We start from the raw sequence: 19,185 nt of genomic DNA on the forward strand, positions 1-19,185 counted from the left end.
TCGTATCACAAATAACTTAGTAAACAGTATGTTCATTAAAGGAAAAAAAAGAACATCAAACAATCAATCTGGCTTTGTAACTAAAAAAATTCAATCGTATTGCTTTCATTCACTAAGAAAAAAAAATTGTGCCGCACTTTAAATTATCTTGTGCGACAGTGTTTTATCAAATCTTTAAAGACATTTTTAAAGACAATGCTTTTTACAAAATTAATTTGAATATGATTTACACTGCTAAACTGTATAAAGCTCTAAAACAAGCAAAGGAAGTCAATTTCATATCGAAGAGAAGTTGATTACATAATATGATCGATTGTCTATTTTGATGTTAAATGTTTATATAACTGCAGGGTGCCTTTGTAAACAGATTTCTTTTTCAAAACTGAACAGGCCCACCCAGCAGTATACTGTAAAATAAATATAACATAATAAATAGGTATATATATATATACATAGATATGATTATTATATGAACTTAGTCACTTTATAGAACGACACAAATTCATTCTGAACTCCTCTGAAAGTATTGAGTCTTCATTTTATTTTGTATATGCGCCATGATATCATAGGCAAAGTTTATTCTTGTTTTCAGTAGTGGCAGTACAAGTTGTAGCATTGATAGCAGCCGTAGTAATGGAAGTAGTTGTAGATATGACAATGAAATAAATGTATGTACATTATGTTTATGGTCTATACTTTGGAAATTGGCTAGAGTGCATTGTTTATGTGCGATCTCTCCTGCATAACACATTTGAAATAGACTGCCACATTGTATGTAACAGGCACGTGACAAAATTAAGAGATTGGTTCAACCGGTCAGAGGACGTAATGATGTTTATAACCATAGACAGGAAAGACATCCCAAGCACAATAGTAACTATATCAACGCAAACAGATAGTCCATGAAGAGCCTTTTTCGGTGGATTGATATAGAGATCGCCAAAACCGATCGTAGAATATGTGATAAATTTGAAATACATAAGATCAATAAGGGTCCAATTGTCTTCCAAGACGTCAGAGTTCCATATTATTATATCAAATATGGTGGCACAAACCGAAACAAAAAGGATTATGAACCAAACTGGTGCTAGAGGTCTTCCACTTTTCTCTTCATCCATATCCTTATCTTCAACAGATTCAGATCTGCTAGTCTTATCGGCATCCTGACAGGACTTTGCTTCCCCAGATAGGCCTATTTGACCCGACACATGAACTTCGGGGAGACTGGGTCCCGTGAAACTAGTCTCTGGCTGCTTCTTCGACCAATCAGAATACATCACATGAAACACTGATGACCTGGTGACTCTGTCGTATGCCTCCTGAATCATATCACACTTCTGCGTATGTTTAGCGTGCCCAGAGTCAGGCAGTGCAGCGCCCTCACCCGATACCTGATTGCTGCGCATGCTCTGTCTGCGTTGGCGGGTTTTACCTGCGCAGTTTTCTTTTTTCTGACGTTCGTGCTTTGGTTTGGGTTTAGAACAAGGGCAGAGGCGAAAAGCCCTCAAATATAGACAGTAGGTCCGATCGATTAAACGGGCGAGTACTCGACCGATGCCAGCCATAAAGATTATGTTAATGGGGATTCCCATCAGAGCATAGATGATGCATACAGCGCGTCCAAGTTGAGTCCGGGGGACTATAAGACCATAACCTGGAAATGAAAAAAAAATGAGAGGTGTAATAGTAATATCCATAGGCGGGTCCATGGGGGGGCCCATGGGGTCGCCCCCCCCCCCCTATTGGCGGAAAAAAAGAAAAAGAAGGGAAAAGAGGGGAGAAAAAAGGAAGAGAAAAAAAGAGGAAGAAGACGAGTGAATAAAATAAGGTGGGGGAAGACTTGGAAAATTAAAAAAAAATCTTTCATATCAATATATAAAAATTCGCGCTCGCATTGCATGTTCGATGAGATACATGTCTTGCTCAACAGGCTGATGTGGAGCTTAATACACTACTCAAAAAAAGTTAAGGACCACTTTTTAAAACGTACATAAAGATTTTATACAAGGTGTTTTATTTCTGGAAATACCTCAGTACAACTGTCCTAAATGTCCTTAAACACGCTGTAATCAATTTCACGCATGGGTGGTTTCAGTTGTTGCACAATGTCTCTCGCATCACTGCACATCCTGAAAAGTGGGCCCCGAGGGGTATCAGCTACCGACATGAAGTGGTAAAAACGAATGTCTGAGTGTCTTTCAGGCAGTTCAGTAACGAGTGTGACCACCTCCTGCAGCAATAACGGCTTCACAGCGCTGTCTCATGGAGCTGATGAGGCGATTGATGTCTCTGACGTCCAGTGCATCCCATGCAGCCTCCAGAGCCACACCCAGCTGCTGCAGTCCAAGTGGATGGGCTTCGAGCTGCTCGAGACTCCTCCCCATCATGTCCCAGACGTGCTCTATCGGGTTTAAGTCCGGGGACCTCGCTGGCCACTCCATACGCTCAATCCCCTGGCCCTCAAGGAACTCGGTCACCACCCTAGCTCGGTGGGCACGGGCATTGTCATCCATGAAAATGATGTTTTGTCCCACATTTTCTGCAAATGGCACCACTATAGGTTCAAGGACCTCATCCCTGTACCTCACTCCTGTCATTGCTCCCCCTGGGACCACGTAGAGACGAGTACGGTTGGCGTAGGTGATGCCTCCCCACACCATGACGCTGCCTCCCCCATAACGGTCATGTTCTGCAATACAGGGGTCTGCAAATCTCTCTCCTGGTCGCCTCCAGACTCTCGAACGTCCATCATTGTGGTCAAGGGAAAATCTGCTCTCATCTGTGAACAGAACTCTACGCCATTGCTGTCTGGTCCATCTGACATGCTCCCGGGCCCAGTTGAGACGAATTCTTCTGTGAGCAGGGGTGAGTGGGACACACTGAGCTGGCCGTCTGGCATGCATATTGGCTCTGTGAAGTCGGTTACGGATTGTTTGAGTGGAAACAATCACTCCAGTTGCTGCAGCGAAGTCATTGTTGAGGCGGCGTGCACTGTGAAAGCGGTTGCGGAGGCTGAGATTCGTCAAGTAGCGATCATCTCTAGGGGTTGTCGAAACTGGTCGGCCACTGCGGGGTCTCTCGGAGTATAGCCCTGTCTCTCGGTGTCTTTGATTTGCTCTGCTAATGACACTGTGTGACACGCCCATCATTCTGGCTACTCTTCGCTGACTGAGGCCAGCTTCCAGCATCCCTAGGGCTCTGGCTACATCTGTTTCACTTAGGTGGTGTCTTGGCATTGCTATCCAGCTGTCCAGGATGCCATCAAACACAATGAAATCAATTTCACACATGCAGTTCTTTCATGTCTCTTGCATCATTGCAATGTGCCCGTACAAAAGTGGCTTCCAAAGCATTTTCTGTCTTTAGTCTCTACAATCAACAACTTGCTGACAATAGCAATGCCAAGATACAGCTGTCCAGAATGCCATCAAACACAATGACATCAATTTCACACATGCAGTTCTTTCATGATGTCTCTGGCATCATTGCAGTGGGCCATAAGACAAGTGTCTTCCAAAGCATTTTCCGTCTTTAGTCTGTACAATCAACAACTTGCCTACAACAGCAATGCCAAGACACCACCTAAGTGAAACAGATGTAGCCAGAGCCCTAGGGATGCTGGAAGCTGGCCTCAGTCAGCGAAGAGTAGCCAGAATGATGGGCGTGTCACACAGTGTCATTAGCAGAGCAAATCAAAGACACCGATAGACAGGGCTATACTCCGAGAGACCCCGCAGTGGCCGACCAGTTTCGACAACCCCTAGAGATGATCGCTACTTGACGAATCTCAGCCTCCGCAACCGCTTTCACAGTGCACGCCGCCTCAACAATGACTTCGCTGCAGCAACTGGAGTGATTGTTTCCACTCAAACAATCCGTAACCGACTTCACAGAGCCAATATGCATGCCAGACGGCCAGCTCAGTGTGTCCCACTCACCCCTGCTCACAGAAGAATTCGTCTCAACTGGGCCCGGGAGCATGTCAGATGGACCAGACAGCAATGGCGTAGAGTTCTGTTCACAGATGAGAGCAGCTTTTCCCTTGACCACAATGATGGACGTTCGAGAGTCTGGAGGCGACCAGGAGAGAGATTTGCAGACCCCTGTATTGCAGAACATGACCGTTATGGGGGAGGCAGCGTCATGGTGTGGGGAGGCATCACCTACGCCAACCGTACTCGTCTCTACGTGGTCCCAGGGGGAGCAATGACAGGAGTGAGGTACAGGGATGAGGTCCTTGAACCTATAGTGGTGCCATTTGCAGAAAATGTGGGACAAAACATCATTTTCATAGATGACAATGCCCGTGCCCACCGAGCTAGGGTGGTGACCGAGTTCCTTGATGGCCAGGGGATTGAGCGTATGGAGTGGCCAGCGAGGTCCCCGGACTTAAACCCGATAGAGCACGTCTGGGACATGATGGGGAGGAGTCTCGAGCAGCTCGAAGCCCATCCACTTGGACTGCAGCAGCTGGGTGTGGCTCTGGAGGCTGCATGGGATGCACTGGACGTCAGAGACATCAATCGCCTCATCAGCTCCATGAGACAGCGCTGTGAAGCCGTTATTGGTGCAGGAGGTGGTCACACTCGTTACTGAACTGCCTGAAAGACACTCAGACATTCGTTTTTACCACTTCATGTCGGTAGCTGATACCCCTCGGGGCCCACTTTTCAGGATGTGCAGTGATGCGAGAGACATTGTGCAACAACTGAAACCACCCATGCGTGAAATTGATTACAACGTGTTTAAGGACATTTAGGACAGTTGTACTGAGGTATTTCCAGAAATAAAACACCTTGTATAAAATCTTTATGTACGTTTTAAAAAGTGGTCCTTAACTTTTTTTGAGTAGTGTATATCAAGTTTTGAAGTCATACAAAACGTATTTCAGCTCGGACATCGAGCTTTCGTTATTTTGTTTGATTTACAAATTGATTTTGAAAAAGTGCTCGGTAAAAAAATGTCCGTTTTATTGTCTAAGTATCGAAATTTTCAGCTCGCGCTGCGCGCTCGCATTATTTGATTTGTCAAGTACCCCTTCTCTTCGTGTAATCCATAAAGTTATCAAAATATCCCTTTTCAGATTTGATTGTCAAAACCTATCAACATAGCCCTGCGCGCACCCATTTTGATTGGTGAGTAATGCATACCTCTATAGTGCGTAAAAAAAAAAACGGTACAGATATGAAGTGTATCAAAATTTTGTTTGAAATTATGATGTATAATTGATGTAAATATATGCTCTAAAGTCTTATCTTTCAAATGACATTTACAAAAATGAGTTTTGTTCATGCTTTTGCGAACACGAAATGTTTTTGTCAGGGGTTTAAAAAAAGGCTTGCGCCAAATGGCAAAAAATGAGAAAATATTGATCATCAGACTTCTTGCTACTTTTTGTTCAACTTGTTCTCATTTCGTTATTTCTGCATCATACTTGGTAAATATGATTCTTGGGTAATACCACATATGTGTTCATGAGGATGATGAGGTTATAGGTCATCTATGGGTCAAAAGGTCAAATGATATGTGGTCATGTCCATCCTTTTTTAAGCTTTTGTTCATCTTGCTCTTATTTCTTTATTTCTGCACCAATTATATTCATATTTGGTAGGCCTCACATGATACTTGGGTAATACTTCATGTGTATCCATGAGGATGATGGGGGTCAAAAGATTATTATTGTACATTTTATTAATCGCGTATTCCTTATACAATATAACAAAAGGATTCATGTCTTTCAAAGGCACCATAGACTTTGCAGCACAGAATGAAAGAATTCGATTAAATTACAAGCTCTCCCATTGATATTGCGAATCCCTTTGCTTGGGTTGACATTTTTTTAAATAGTTTTTACTTGTGAAGAAATATTCAATGCGAAAAGATAACGTATTTTAAAAAGAACAACACAATAATTCATGTGAAGTGATAGATTTGTAAATAGATTTTGACAGCATTATTAGAAAATTATGGCAAAGACACTGGAAGGATTAAAAGGAAGTGTGCTGATTAGCAAGAAGTCTGATGATCAATATTTTCTCGTTTTCTGCATGCCATTTGGCGCAAGCCTTTTTTGAACTCCTGGCAAAAATGAACCGTGTTCGCTCAAGCATGAACGAAACTTATCCTTTTTAATGGTATTTGAAAGATAAGATGTCAGAGCATCTATTAACAACAAAATATAGACATCATAATTTGAAACAAAATTTTGATAAACTTTTTCAAAACTGTCCCCTTTTTTATACGCACTGTATAGTAATTCTATAACAAACTACTTAAAAATCCCCTTTTCATGACAGTTTATCAAAATTTCGGCTTGCAATTTGCGCTCGCGTTATAATTGTTAAAGATATTAACCCATGCATCCTATGATCAAAGTTGCTTAAAAGTCCAGTTTTCAGGCCTCATATCAACAAATCTCTCGCTCTCATTAGGCATATTAGATTAATTTTCATGAATTCCTAACAATCAAATCGTCTCTTTTCAGAAAGGATTATCAACAAGTTTTATCTCGCGCTTAGGAAGAGGAATAGGAATATAGTCCTCATTTTCATATGTTGACAAAATATCCTTAGAATGTCCCGGTCCCAGGTCAAAATGATAACAATGAAAATATCAGCTTGCGCTCGCATCATTTATCAAGTGCGACCCATATCCACTTCACAATTTTCCTACACAGTGCTTGAATTAGGGCTTAAATTGACCCTTTTTCAGATCGGAATATCAAATGTTTCCAGTTCGCACTTTCCGCACGTATTATTGATTTTCATGATAGAAAATGTATTTAGAATGTCCAGATTCTAGATCTAAATTCAAAACACACGCACGCATGTTCATCGAGATATGCGATTCTTCTTTATTTCAAATATGCTTAAATTATCCAGTTTCAGATCAGAATATCAAAAATTTTCTGCTCGCGCTTCGCGCTTGCATTATAAATGTAGGGAGATACCCAATTACCCATCCTTTTCATGATTTGCAAAATATGAATAGAGTGTCCCGTTTTGGGGTCTAAATCTCCTTTTTTTTCCCGCTCGCGCTTTGCGCTTGCATTGTTTAGTTATATTCCTATCCCGTTCTTGATTACAAAAGTGCTTAGAATGTCCAATTTTGAGGTCTGAATGTCAAAATTTTCAGCTCGAATTATTTGATTGTTGCAATATGCATCGTCTTCATGGCTACCTGAAAACTGTCCTTAACAAGTCCCTTTTCGATCAGGCCAGAACGTATATTAAAATTTTTAAATCGCGCTCGCATCAATTTTTGTTTAACAAGGTAGGACTACTCATTCTGTTCCTGGCTACAAAACAATGCGTAGAATGGAAAATGCTTTTTTTTTTCAAAATGAAATGTGCCCTTTAAAAAACCTACTCTTTTATAATAAAGCAGCATAATACATTTTAGGCTAGAAAATCACAAAAAATTTGCTTGCGCTTTGCGCTTGCATCAATTATTGTTTAGTAAGGTATCCTGCTCATGGAATATAAAAGACTGCTTAGACTGTCCAGTTTTCACGTTGGACTATCAGAAAAAAATTTTGCTCCATGTTTAGTGCTCTCATCAATTATTGTTTAGCAAGGTACTCAATCTTTTCCTGGTTACAAACAATGCTTAGAATGTCCAGTTTTCAGGTTGGAATATCAACAATTTTCATATCTTATTACATAAAATTTCCACAATTTTCAGCTCGCGATTCGCAATTGCAACATCTCGCAACGATGCCCCTTTAACAGAAATTAGCGCCATGATTGACCAAAAGTGAGTTTTACCACTTCAGATTTGATTTGATTTCCAAACCGCTCGCTCGCAGATGAGCCTAAATATATATCTTATCAATCATAAATTTGCTCAACTTCATCTACAAAACACACAACTATACTTCACGCAGATGATAATTTCATGGTGAAAATATCCGTTTTGCACAATAATGCCCATTTTGACATATAAGTGCCCATTTTTGGCTTTGCCCCAAAACAAATATACCTTCCACCGCCCCTGTGATACATAATTTATGCCATTATGCGATTGATTTTGCTTTCTGAAGAGTCTTAATGTAAGGAAAATGAAAAGGCATCGTAGAAGCGTCCGAAATTTGCCTTAGTCATGCAAGTCCTTAGACAATGCAGTTTGCAAATTAATATAAACGCGATGAATAAAAGTAACAGCAACAAACATAATGCTGTTGAAAATAAAGGAGATACGGCCGCCGTAGGGGAAATGTGACTGCAGCATTAGTTTATCGATATTGCGGATCCCAGATTTTATTCCTTTTTTTTTGTCTTTTACAGAGAGAGCGATATTCCATTTGGTGGCATAAAGAACATCAGCTATACTTCCTGCACTTTGCGATTTTACTTCTCAAATACATTAAAATGAGCAAGACTTTGTAAAAAAACAAAAAAAAAACGGCTTCGCATGCATACTTTGCGCAAGGCATAACAGGAAGCAGTAGACTCATTTTAAAGTTTAATTTATGCATTTTGAATAAAATGATATAGATATTGCTTAGTTGCATGACCAAGCTATTGTATATAGAAATATGCCATTTCCACATTTTCTTCTTCCTTCTTTCCCCCTACTTTTTGTCCCCCTTTCACACATGAAAAAGTGGTGCCCCTACCCCGAGTAGCCGTCCCTTCATATTGACAAATTATATGGCTTTCTACTACAGGAGATGTTCTCAAAAGAAAATTGGTGATTACGAAAAAGTAACTTTTATTCCATGCATACGAATTATATGGAATTTAGTCATTCAATAAATATCGAATGGTTTCGCTTGGGAAATCTCTTGACATCTCGATGGGAAAGATCACATTTATTACGGGAGTATAATATATTCATCTTTGGAACAGCGGCGTAACAGAGGTCGGTGGCCAGGGGGGGCAAGAGCCAAAAATTTCCCGGTCATATCATGGAACAGGCAATGACGTCATAATAATAATAATAATAATAATAATAAGGCATTTAGGAACGCTATACATAGTACACTATATCATAGCGTTTACACTGTAGATCAATTTACAACACTTAAAAAAGCTACATCTATCTTAGATACAAGTACGTTTTCAACTGTTTCTTAAATCTAAGAAGAGAAGTTTCAGATCTTAATTTAGTGGGAAGCTTGTTCCATTCTTTTGCCGCAGCAACAGTAAAACTACGTCCACCGGCCTTGCTCCGGGTTGTCTGATAGGTTAGTCTAAAATGATCTCCACCTGACCGCAAACCTTCTCGTTTAGGATTATGAACCTGAAGTGCCCCCTTGATATACATTGGTACATGATCATGAAATGATTTATATACATACAAAAGAATCTTAAATAATATTCTTTGTTTAACTGGTAGCCAGTGTAATGCCCTTATTAGTGGAATAGCATCATGTCTACGGTCAACTTTGTGAATAATACGTGCTGCAAATACGTCATAAGGCAAAACATTTGAGGGGGCGATATGGCGTATCGCTCAAATATATATATATAAGCGAGCGAAGCGAGCGAGCAAATCTTTTTGACATTTTTATTGCAAAATCCAATTTTGTGATAGATTTTGACATAATGTTAAAAAGATGATATCATATTTCACCCTCCTCTCTTTCCTTTTTTCTCTCTTTTTTTGTACGCCACGGTAAACAGGATTTGTGTTATGATTGTCAGCATCAGGGCGAAGCTCTATATGCTCGAGGGGGCCGAGTATGGCGCTTCTGGCAAGAAGTAGCTTAATATAGGTCCCGAGCGAGCGAAGCGAGCGAGATAAAAAAAAAAAAACCTTTTCATGAGAATCTAACATGAAGATAGATTTTAACGTGATATTCAGAAAAATATAATACACTTTCCTTTCTTTCCTCTTTTTTTTTGTTTGGTTGTAGAACTTTTGGGGGCCATGGTCCAACTCATCCATATAACAGTGCTTTATGGGTGGGGTCCAGGGCAGAGCCCCGGAACCTCTTGATATCAAAGCCATTTTAAACCTTACAGATGGCCACTTGTTTTAATCAAATTGCGTGTGTATTTATATAGCTTTAACACAACACATAAATTCAATGCAGTTGTGTATCGTAATCATCCAAATATTGTGAGGGGCACACCATAGCAAATGTGGGAAAATTTGTAAAAAGTCGCCAGCGAGCGAAGCGAGCCAGAAAAAAAATGGCCTGTTAAAATGAAATTCTAATTATGTGATAGATTTTTACATCATTATAGCAAATATCATGTCATATATTTTTTTTCATTCATCTCATTTCGCTGCCTCCTTTATTTTCTTTTATTTCCCCTTGGCTGTGGAACCACCCCCCGGTACGCCAGTGCTTCAACGTAAAGCTTAATGCAGGTCCATATAGGGGCCCGTTATAGAACCCATAAAAGGTTACAGATGAAGAGCCTCCACTGCACGGGGTCTTGACTCTAGGACAGAGCCTTTGGAGATTTAGCAAGTTTATGATAGACTTTCGTACATTATGCTATATACCATCCATTTTTCTTCCCGCTCGTTATAGTGTATAGTGTACGTTATTTTGTCCCTATTCTTTATTTTCCAATTTAGATTTGGCTAATTCCATTCTGCCTTTTTTTCCCGCTTTTGTTTGCCTTTTTGTCATCTTTAATTTATTTCCCTGTCTTACTAATCATGCTAATGTATTATATCGGGGCGAATTGTTCTTTCTCACTTGTTCTTTTTCCTTCCTTTTCCCGTTATCTTTCCGTTTTCCCTTTTTTTATGTTTTTCTTAGTTTTCTTTTCCCTTTTCCTTTTCCTTTCCCCTTCCCTTTCCTTCCCCTTTCCCTTTTTTTCTTTTCTTTCCTTTCCCTTTCCCTTTCTTCCTCCATTTTTTTTTCTTTTTCCCGTTTTTTTTTTATTTTCCCGGTGAGCTCCGCCAGGGGGGGGCAGCTTGCCCCCCCTGCCCCCCCGCCTGTTACGCCACTGCTTTGGAATGGATTAGAGTGTGAGATCTATCAAAGGTTACGAAGTTGACTGTTATATTTAAACTAATTAAAGTAATGTTTACATCCTTCCCTCTAAGAAGGAACCCCCCCCCCAAAAAAAAAAAAAAAAAAAAAAAAAAGTTAAAACAAAACAAAATAAAACAAACGCGGAATTCTTTTCATACAACATAAACCCTTAACATCTCAAGGAATCAATATCAACAACGAATTTATTTAAAACAAAATCAAAATCATGTGAAATCTTTTCATCACTCCTAATTTCCATCACAGCTGGTATTCAGAGCTGAAATTATATGAGCTGTGTGGCTAAATGAAAAATAGCAATAATCAGAACATGGTCATCACTAATCAAACTCTATAATTGGTCAATGGCTGATGTATATATTAGCATCAGTGAAAACGTAATTGCTGCATTTTCAGTACTTCTAGTCTTGCTAGTATAGGCTTGCTGATTTACCATATAAACATGATACACTACGTTTATCTTACCAAATAACTGTTATCACTAAACACTCATTACAGCGACTACCACTATCACTATCAGCAAACAGAACCAGAATCAATTTACAACAGCAATATGAATGAAGTCATTGGACGTCACAGTTACAGGCTTACAGAATGTAAGGCATCAATGAGATTTTCCAACGAACGTAATGGCTAATGGATGTATTATGCTTTGTACACTTTCATCTTATTGGTTAACTAAATATTTGTTTTAGTTCATTTTCTTACCAAAATGAATTTCACATGCAGTTTCAAATACAGGCGTTTAAAATCAAATTGACACTAGTCATGAGCGAAGTCTAGAGGTCTATATCAGTGTGCTGAAGATAATAGCAGCGCCGAAGTTTTTGAAAATAAATTAATTCTTACAGCGAATTAAAACCTCTTCAAAATTGAGCTAATTATTAAGTACCTTAGTCACAGAGCAAAATTAATTTGAAAATCTAGGAAAATTATAATGAATGGATAAGGGTATAAATAAACAAAGGGATCCCAAAATCTGTGAAAAATTTAAATATATGAAAGAATAATTCAACAAAGAAAATATTCCCGGACTTCCGAGACATATCATACTGGCACTGCTATCTTTTACAATATTTTATTTAGTAGACTTGTTAACTGCAAAAAAAGGGGTGAACGCTGCATTTTTTAGTACAAATGTCCCACTTGGCACAAATGTCAGACACGCTGTATCTATGCAAATAAGCAAGTAATTTGCATAAATTTGCATATTATGTCGATATAGTGAAAACAAGTATTTAAGAATATACATTTAACCAGAACTGCCCTAAAATTGGAAATAAAGACTTAGGGTAAGAAAGGGAAGAAAATTGTCATAAAATGATTGAGATATCCTTGTTTATTATTACCTAATTTACATAAATTATGCAAATTATAATTCAAAACAGAGTATTTTTTCATGAATCCTCAACTGTTTTATAAATAACAGCAATTAATACACAATGTCAACATTCTACATGAAATAGAATATATTAGCGAAAACATCGATATGCTTCATGACAGTATTGGTGTCTTAATTTGCTTAGAAAGAGGGCAAATATGTCAAAATGTATGACGTGATATTGCGCTAAAACGAGACCGAAGCAACCTCTATGTCACAGTCACACTCACGAATCGGACAATAAAGCGATCAATGGTATGTCATTCGAGATAACACAATCTCAACACAATAGCTTCCATCGGCTTCTCGTATCGCTTTTGTTGGGTGTGTCTGCCACACCGTAATCTATGATATATACGGGCAAAATGCATTTCGGTATCACCATTTGTTTTATTTGTTTCTAATCTGTTCCCCTTGGAAAATTAACAGGAGACATTGCTTTGCAGGTTACTGCTTTAATGAAGCTCTGGACCATGAATCATGACGAATGTACCCCACCTCAATCCATATTTTAACTTTATTGAAATATATATCTTTTGGAGACCCCGAAGTGGCAAAACTGCATTCCTCCGGCATTCCCGCTACTTTATAAAAACCAGTTTGACTTGTATTATCGACTTGGAAAAGAAAGATGTATGAGACACCAGTCAACATGTTTCCTGAAGAAAGTTTTTGTGTTTATTTCAGCCTACGCCCACGGGAGCCCTCCGAATTTAGCCCATCCCTTCTCCTTTTTTCGACACTAAATAAAAAATATCGTGTTTTAAAGCCATCGGCAACGCAACTTGCGTTTATTGGTATAATAAAGCAACTTTTTATGTCTATATTTTATATTTATCAATATTAATATTATTGTTATAATTATTATTATTATTATTATTATTATTACTATTATTATTATTATTATAATTATTGTTATTATTGTTCTGCAGTTTGTAATAATGCTCTAGCACAGTAAAGGCTATAACCCAACAGAAGCATGCCTAGGATACCCTTTCCCCTTTTGGTTGTATACATTCAAAAATAATTTATTGTCTTTAGAACTCTTAAAAGATTACTTTTGTTTGTATTGATATCTTAGAATAGATTGAGTAGAAAATACTCTACAATTGACATGTAGAGGAGCTGTGGTACATTGAAGAAAAGCCACACGTAAGCTCCAAACTACTCAAAGCCCTTTATTGATTCCACTCTATGTTAAATTTAAATATTTTTAGAGCCCAATCGGAAGAAAGATGCATTTCTATAAACTGCACAGTAAAGCCGCTTTACGTTCTCCTCCTGGAAAAAAAATAGAAGGCATTGTTTTATATCGCATAAAATAAGTTCGTGTATATGACCATGATGACGGTGGCCTGTCGAAGTTGCCCAACCCTTTATTTTGTTTTGACAATATATATTTAGAATATCGTCTAAATGAAGCCCTCATTCTGGAAAAGGGCACTTTAAAGGCAGCATCTACATTGCAGGCCCTAGCACCCGGAAGCGGGGGCTGAAGCACCCGCAAGATTTTCGGGGGGGGGGGGTGTGCTGCGTGTATTATTCTCCATAGACATCACCCCCTGGAATTCCGGCAGATGTGACAAAACGAAAAAAAAGAAACGTTACCAAAATAACCTTCATTTTGTAGTGCAATCCTTTTTGTATATTTGTTTGTTAAATTTCTTGATGTAAATTTGAAATGCAAATAAGGTTCAATGTAAATTTTTGGTCCCAGGAAATTTAACAAGCAAATAAATAAAAAGGATTGCACTACAAAATGAAGGTTATTTTGGTAACGTTTTTTTTTTCGGTTTTGTCACATCTGCCGGAATTCCAGGGGGTGCTGTCTATGGAAAATAATACATGCAGCACACCCCCCCCCCCGGGAAATCTTTTGGGTGCTTCAGCCCCCGCTTCCAAGTGCCAGGGCCTCCTCTATATAATGTAGATGCTGCCATTAATAAGTGCCCTTTTCCAGATGAGGGCTTCATTTAGACGACATTCCAAATATATATTGTCAAAACAAAATAAAGGGTTGAGCAACTTCGACAGGCCACCTCATGTACACAAACTTATTTTATGCGATATAAAACAATGCCTTCTATGTTTTTTTTTTTTTTTTTTGGGGGGGGGGGTTATTCAAGAGGAGAACGTAAAGCGGCTTTACTGTGTAGTAGAAATGCATCTTTCTTCCGATTGGGTTCTAAAAATATTTAAATTTAACATAGAGTGGAATCAATAAAGGGCTTTGAGTAGTTTAGAGCTTACGTGTGGCTGTTCTTCAATGTACCACAGCTCCTCTACATGTCAATTGTAGAGTATTTTCTCCTCAATCTATTCCAAGATATCAATACAAACAAAAGTAATCTTTTAAGAGTTCTAAAGACAATAAAATATCTTTGAATACATAAAACCAAAAGGGGAAAGGGTATCCTAGGCATGCTTCCGTTGGGTTATATAGCCTTTACTGTGCTAGAGCATTATTACAAACTGCAGAACAATAATAATAATAATAATAACAATAATAATGATTATAATAATGATAATAATAATAATGATAATAATAATAATAATAATGATAATAATTATAATAATAACTTAAATAATTTTATTAATGTTTATAATAATATCAATAATGATGAATATAGATTTAAAAATATATAGATATAAAAGTTGCTTTATTATACAAAAAAACACAGTTTGCCTTGCTGATGGCTTTAAAACACGATATTTTTTATTTAGTGTCGAAATACGGAGAGGGGATGGGGTAAATTGGGAGGGCTCCCATGGGCGTAGGCTTAAATAAACAAAAAACTTTCTTCAGGAAACATGTTGACTGATGTGTCATACATCTGTCTTTTCCAAGTCGATAATACAAGTCAAACTGGTTTTGTAAAGTAGCGGGAATGCAGTTTTGCCACTTCGGGGTCTCCAAAAGATATATATTTTAATAAAGTTAAAATATGGATTGAGGTAGGGTACATTCATCATGAATTCATGGTCCAGAGCTTCATTAAAGCAGTAACCTGCAAAGCAATGTCTCCTGTAAATTTTCCAAGAGAAACACATTAGAAACAAATAAAACAAATGGTGTTTTACCGATACCGAAATGCATTTTGCCCGTATATATCATAGATTACGGTGTGGCAGACACACCAACAAAACCGATACGAGAAGCCGATGGAAGCTATTGTGTTGGGATTGTGTTATCTCGAATGACATACCATTGATCGCTTTATTGTCGGATTCGTGAGTGTGACTGTGACATAAAGGTTGTTTTGGTCTCGTTTTAGCGCAATATCACGTCATACATTTTGACACATTTGCCCTCTTTCTAAGCAAATTATGACACCAATACTGTCATGAAGCATATCGATGTTTTTGCTAATACATTCTCTTTCATGTAGAATGTTGACATTGGATATTAATTGGTGTTATTTATAAAACAGTTGAGGATTCATGAAAAAATATTCTGTTTTGAATTATAATTTGCATAATTTATGTAAATTAGGTAATAATAAACAAGGATATCTCAATCATTTTATGACAATTTTCTTCCCTTTCTTACCCTAAGTCTTTATTTCCAATTTTAGGGCAGTTCTGGTTAAATATATAATCTTAAATACTTGTTTTCACTATATCGACATAAAATGCAAATTTATGCAAATTACTTGCTTATTTGCATAGATACAGCGTGTCTCTTTGGATTATTTTTTTCTTTTGACTCAAGGAACATTTGTGCCAAGTGGGACATTTGTACTAAAAAATGCAGCGTTTAAACCTCTTAACAAGTCTACTAATTGGACGCCAAACTCCATTGCAAGAATAGAATATACTTGGAGTGGAGTCACCGATGGCTCGGTTTGAGAAAGGTGTGTGTCTAAATCGGAGGAGTCTGGAAGTTGGTTTGACTGAGATATTTCCCCTCTTTTCACAGAAAAAATCACTTTCAAATACTGTACATACCGTTGAAGTCCCGAGCGAGCGAAGTGCGCAAGCAAAAATTTTAACCTTTTTAAAGGTCAAGGCCACCCCCAGAAAAATGTTGATTTGAATAAATAGAGAAAATTCAAACTAGCGTAACGCTGAAGATTTCATCAAAACCGGATGTAAAATAAGAAAGTTATGTCATTTTAAAGTTTTGCTTATGTTTCACAAAACAGCGATATGCACAATTCAGTGTCATGCAAATGAGTCAGTCGATTATGTTCATCACTCACTATTTCTTTTGTGTTTTATTGTTTTAATTGTACAATATTTAATTTTTTAAAGATTTGACAACAAGGACCAACTAAGTTGACTGAATCATATTTTAGTATTAAACAATGCTAATTCCACATGTTCAGGGAGGAATTAATCATTGTTTCACTTGACAATGAGGAATAAATTAGAATATTTCATATTTCATACAATAAAATACAAAAGAAATAGTGAGTGGATGACGTCATCAGTCTCCTCATTTGCATACCGACCAGGGTGTGCATATAACTGTTTTGTGAAATTAAGCAAAACTTTAAAATATAATAACTTTCTTATTTTACATCCGATTTTGATGAAATTATCAGTGTTATGCTTGTTGGATTTTTTTCTTTTTATTCAAATCAACTTTTTGTTGGGGTGGACTTGTCCTTTAAGATGACAAACTATTTTTCCTTTCATTTTCTTTCGTTTCTCCTTCTTTCTCTTTTTTTTTCTTGGTCGTGGAACTATTTTTTTTTTGGGGGGGGGGGCATGGCCCCAAGCCCCTCCCCATCTGTACGCGATCACATTAGAAAAAAATACAAACCTATAGTAGACATCACGGTGAGACAGAAGTGTACGCCCCCTGCCATGTCCCATTTGTAATTACGCTTTTCAGGATGACAGCGATCTAATATTTCATCAGCGAATCCAGAAATTGTATCAATCGTTAGATCATCTAATTGTTGTCCTCCCGATGAGAAATTAGCCTGGTCTCTGGATACATTCCTGATAGTCTGCCAAAATAATAAGTGTGGAAGAACATTAAGGACGAGCAGGGCTAGAGGCGCCACATATACGGTCACTATAATTTTCCAAAGATGAACTTTGAGAAAGTATATTAATTAATAATCTGATCGTTATTCATACAGTGCGTATCTTGTAAAATTATATATTTGTGTAAATCCTGAATGTTTTTTTTTCTCCACATTTACACATTGGTACAGATCTCTTTAAACAAATGACGATATAACTGTTGAAAAATCTTGCTGCTTGAGTGAGCACCACTTACTTTTGAAAAGTTCGTAAAAATTATTTAAGCAGAACTTGAAAATAGTTTATGAATTAAAGTGGACGTTAATCATGAAGAACACATCGAATTTAGGTAAGAACATTGATTTGAAGATATCTTTTATCTTTTAAGTTATTTCCTTGCCCAAAACACTTCATAGAGCGCCATTTTGCCCCCTCGATATACCCTCCCCACATACCGAGGAAATCGTCATATCCACCTTACACGAAGCTGTGATTCACATAAAATGGTATAGGCTTGATTTTCTTTTTGTCAATCATTGTCAAGCTTTGAAAAAGTGTGAAGAAGCAATTATTAAATGAAATATGAAATGTTGTGCCACTTTAAATGATAAAAACTTAGAGAAAGAATGCTGGAGATGACCGAAATAAACTTTCCCTTCAGTTATGTCCTGAGATCCCGATGGCACAAATAGGTAAAGGTTGTGCTTACCTAGTGTTACAATGTTAGTTTGGGTGGTAAAGTTGTTACAAAATGTTTGAATGTATCTGGTTTATTTCAATTTGCTAATAATTCAAAAGAAAGGTATGAGAGATGTTCCGCACTGTCAGTTTGTTTTCGCCTTTCTTTCCTTACACGGCGTGAAAATGAGCATTTCTGCGTAAACCAATTCCTGCGAAATGGACAGTGCTCACTCAATTGTAACATTCTGTCAAATTTTTTACTTTCATTACTTTTTGATAGATGAGACCCAAACCCAAGAATATATGTGGAAAAAATATCCAAATGTTGCATATTTTTCCATTCCCAGGAATTTTTCAAATTGTAAACTTTTTATTGATACGAATTGCATAGTGCATGAGTCTTTATATCCTCTTGTTTGTTTTGGAGCTATATGAAATCTAAGTATAATTTTTTATCTGATGAGAAAATACGCATATACAATACCCATATAATTATAAACGTCCTTGCCCCTATGGAGTTACCCTTAATTCCCATCTCCTGTAGACAAGAGTTGATGGTTTACACTTAATTTCTGTTTGAGCCCAAATGCTTTTTGGATTATGATAAAGCTTAAGATTTACGCTTTAACATGATATATAGAATTATAAAATGAAGCATTTTAGATGGGTCAGCATCCAGCTTTTCATAGGCCAAGTACATTTAGCAGCTTGAAAACAAGAATACTGTGCTCTGATTGGTCAAAGAGACCACACACCCGCCCATATTCCAACGGTTTTCACGCTGGGGGCTCTCGAAAGTCACAATCACCATGTGGTAATCTCTTCAAATTATCCGCAAGTGTTGTTTTGAAACATTATTCAGCCAATCAGAACACTGGATTTTATGCTACTCAGAAATGTCAGAAATCTCGTTTTGTATCTTGATGGAGAAATGCTGGCTGCCGATCCATCAAAAAGGTGCACATCAAGAATGCATTGTGCGAAAGTACAGAGTTTGAGCTTCCTGATATAAACAGTATTTGGGATCAAAATAAAAAGTTTTGCACAATTTGCAAGAGATAAAAAGAGGAAGAAAATCCGTTTGGGGCATCTTTTCAGGCCTGAAATTCACTTATTCATCAAATAATTTTATTTTAAACATGACCAATATAAAATAGTAACATTAATTATGGTACAAAAATATTCAATT

At 37.6% G+C, this 19,185-nt stretch overlaps 1 protein-coding gene across 1 annotated transcript; it reads right to left on the reverse strand.

Moving 5' to 3' along the window:
• Nucleotides 1–635: 635 nt before the first annotated feature.
• On the reverse strand, nt 636–9,267 carry LOC129273219 (potassium channel subfamily K member 18-like). The gene is made up of 2 exons (XM_064107842.1): nt 9,222–9,267; nt 636–1,654 (listed from the first exon to the last, which is right to left on the reverse strand). The coding sequence occupies exons 1-2, from the start codon at nt 9,265–9,267 to the stop codon at nt 723–725; spliced, it is 978 nt and encodes a 325-aa protein (XP_063963912.1). The 3' UTR covers nt 636–722.
• Nucleotides 9,268–19,185: the final 9,918 nt, after the last annotated feature.

This window comes from Lytechinus pictus, chromosome 12, assembly GCF_037042905.1.
Source record: "Lytechinus pictus isolate F3 Inbred chromosome 12, Lp3.0, whole genome shotgun sequence".
Lineage (NCBI taxonomy): Eukaryota > Metazoa > Echinodermata > Echinoidea > Temnopleuroida > Toxopneustidae > Lytechinus > Lytechinus pictus.

Bases quoted from the DNA above. Each gene is read 5' to 3' on its own strand.
- LOC129273219 (XM_064107842.1), bottom strand. From the start codon at position 9,267: ATGTATATCAAGGGGGCACTTCAGGTTCATAATCCTAAACGAGAAG. The intron at 1,655-9,221 runs GTTTGCGGTCAG...TTTCATTTCCAG, and splicing joins TCATAATCCTAAACGAGAAG to GTTATGGTCTTATAGTCCCC.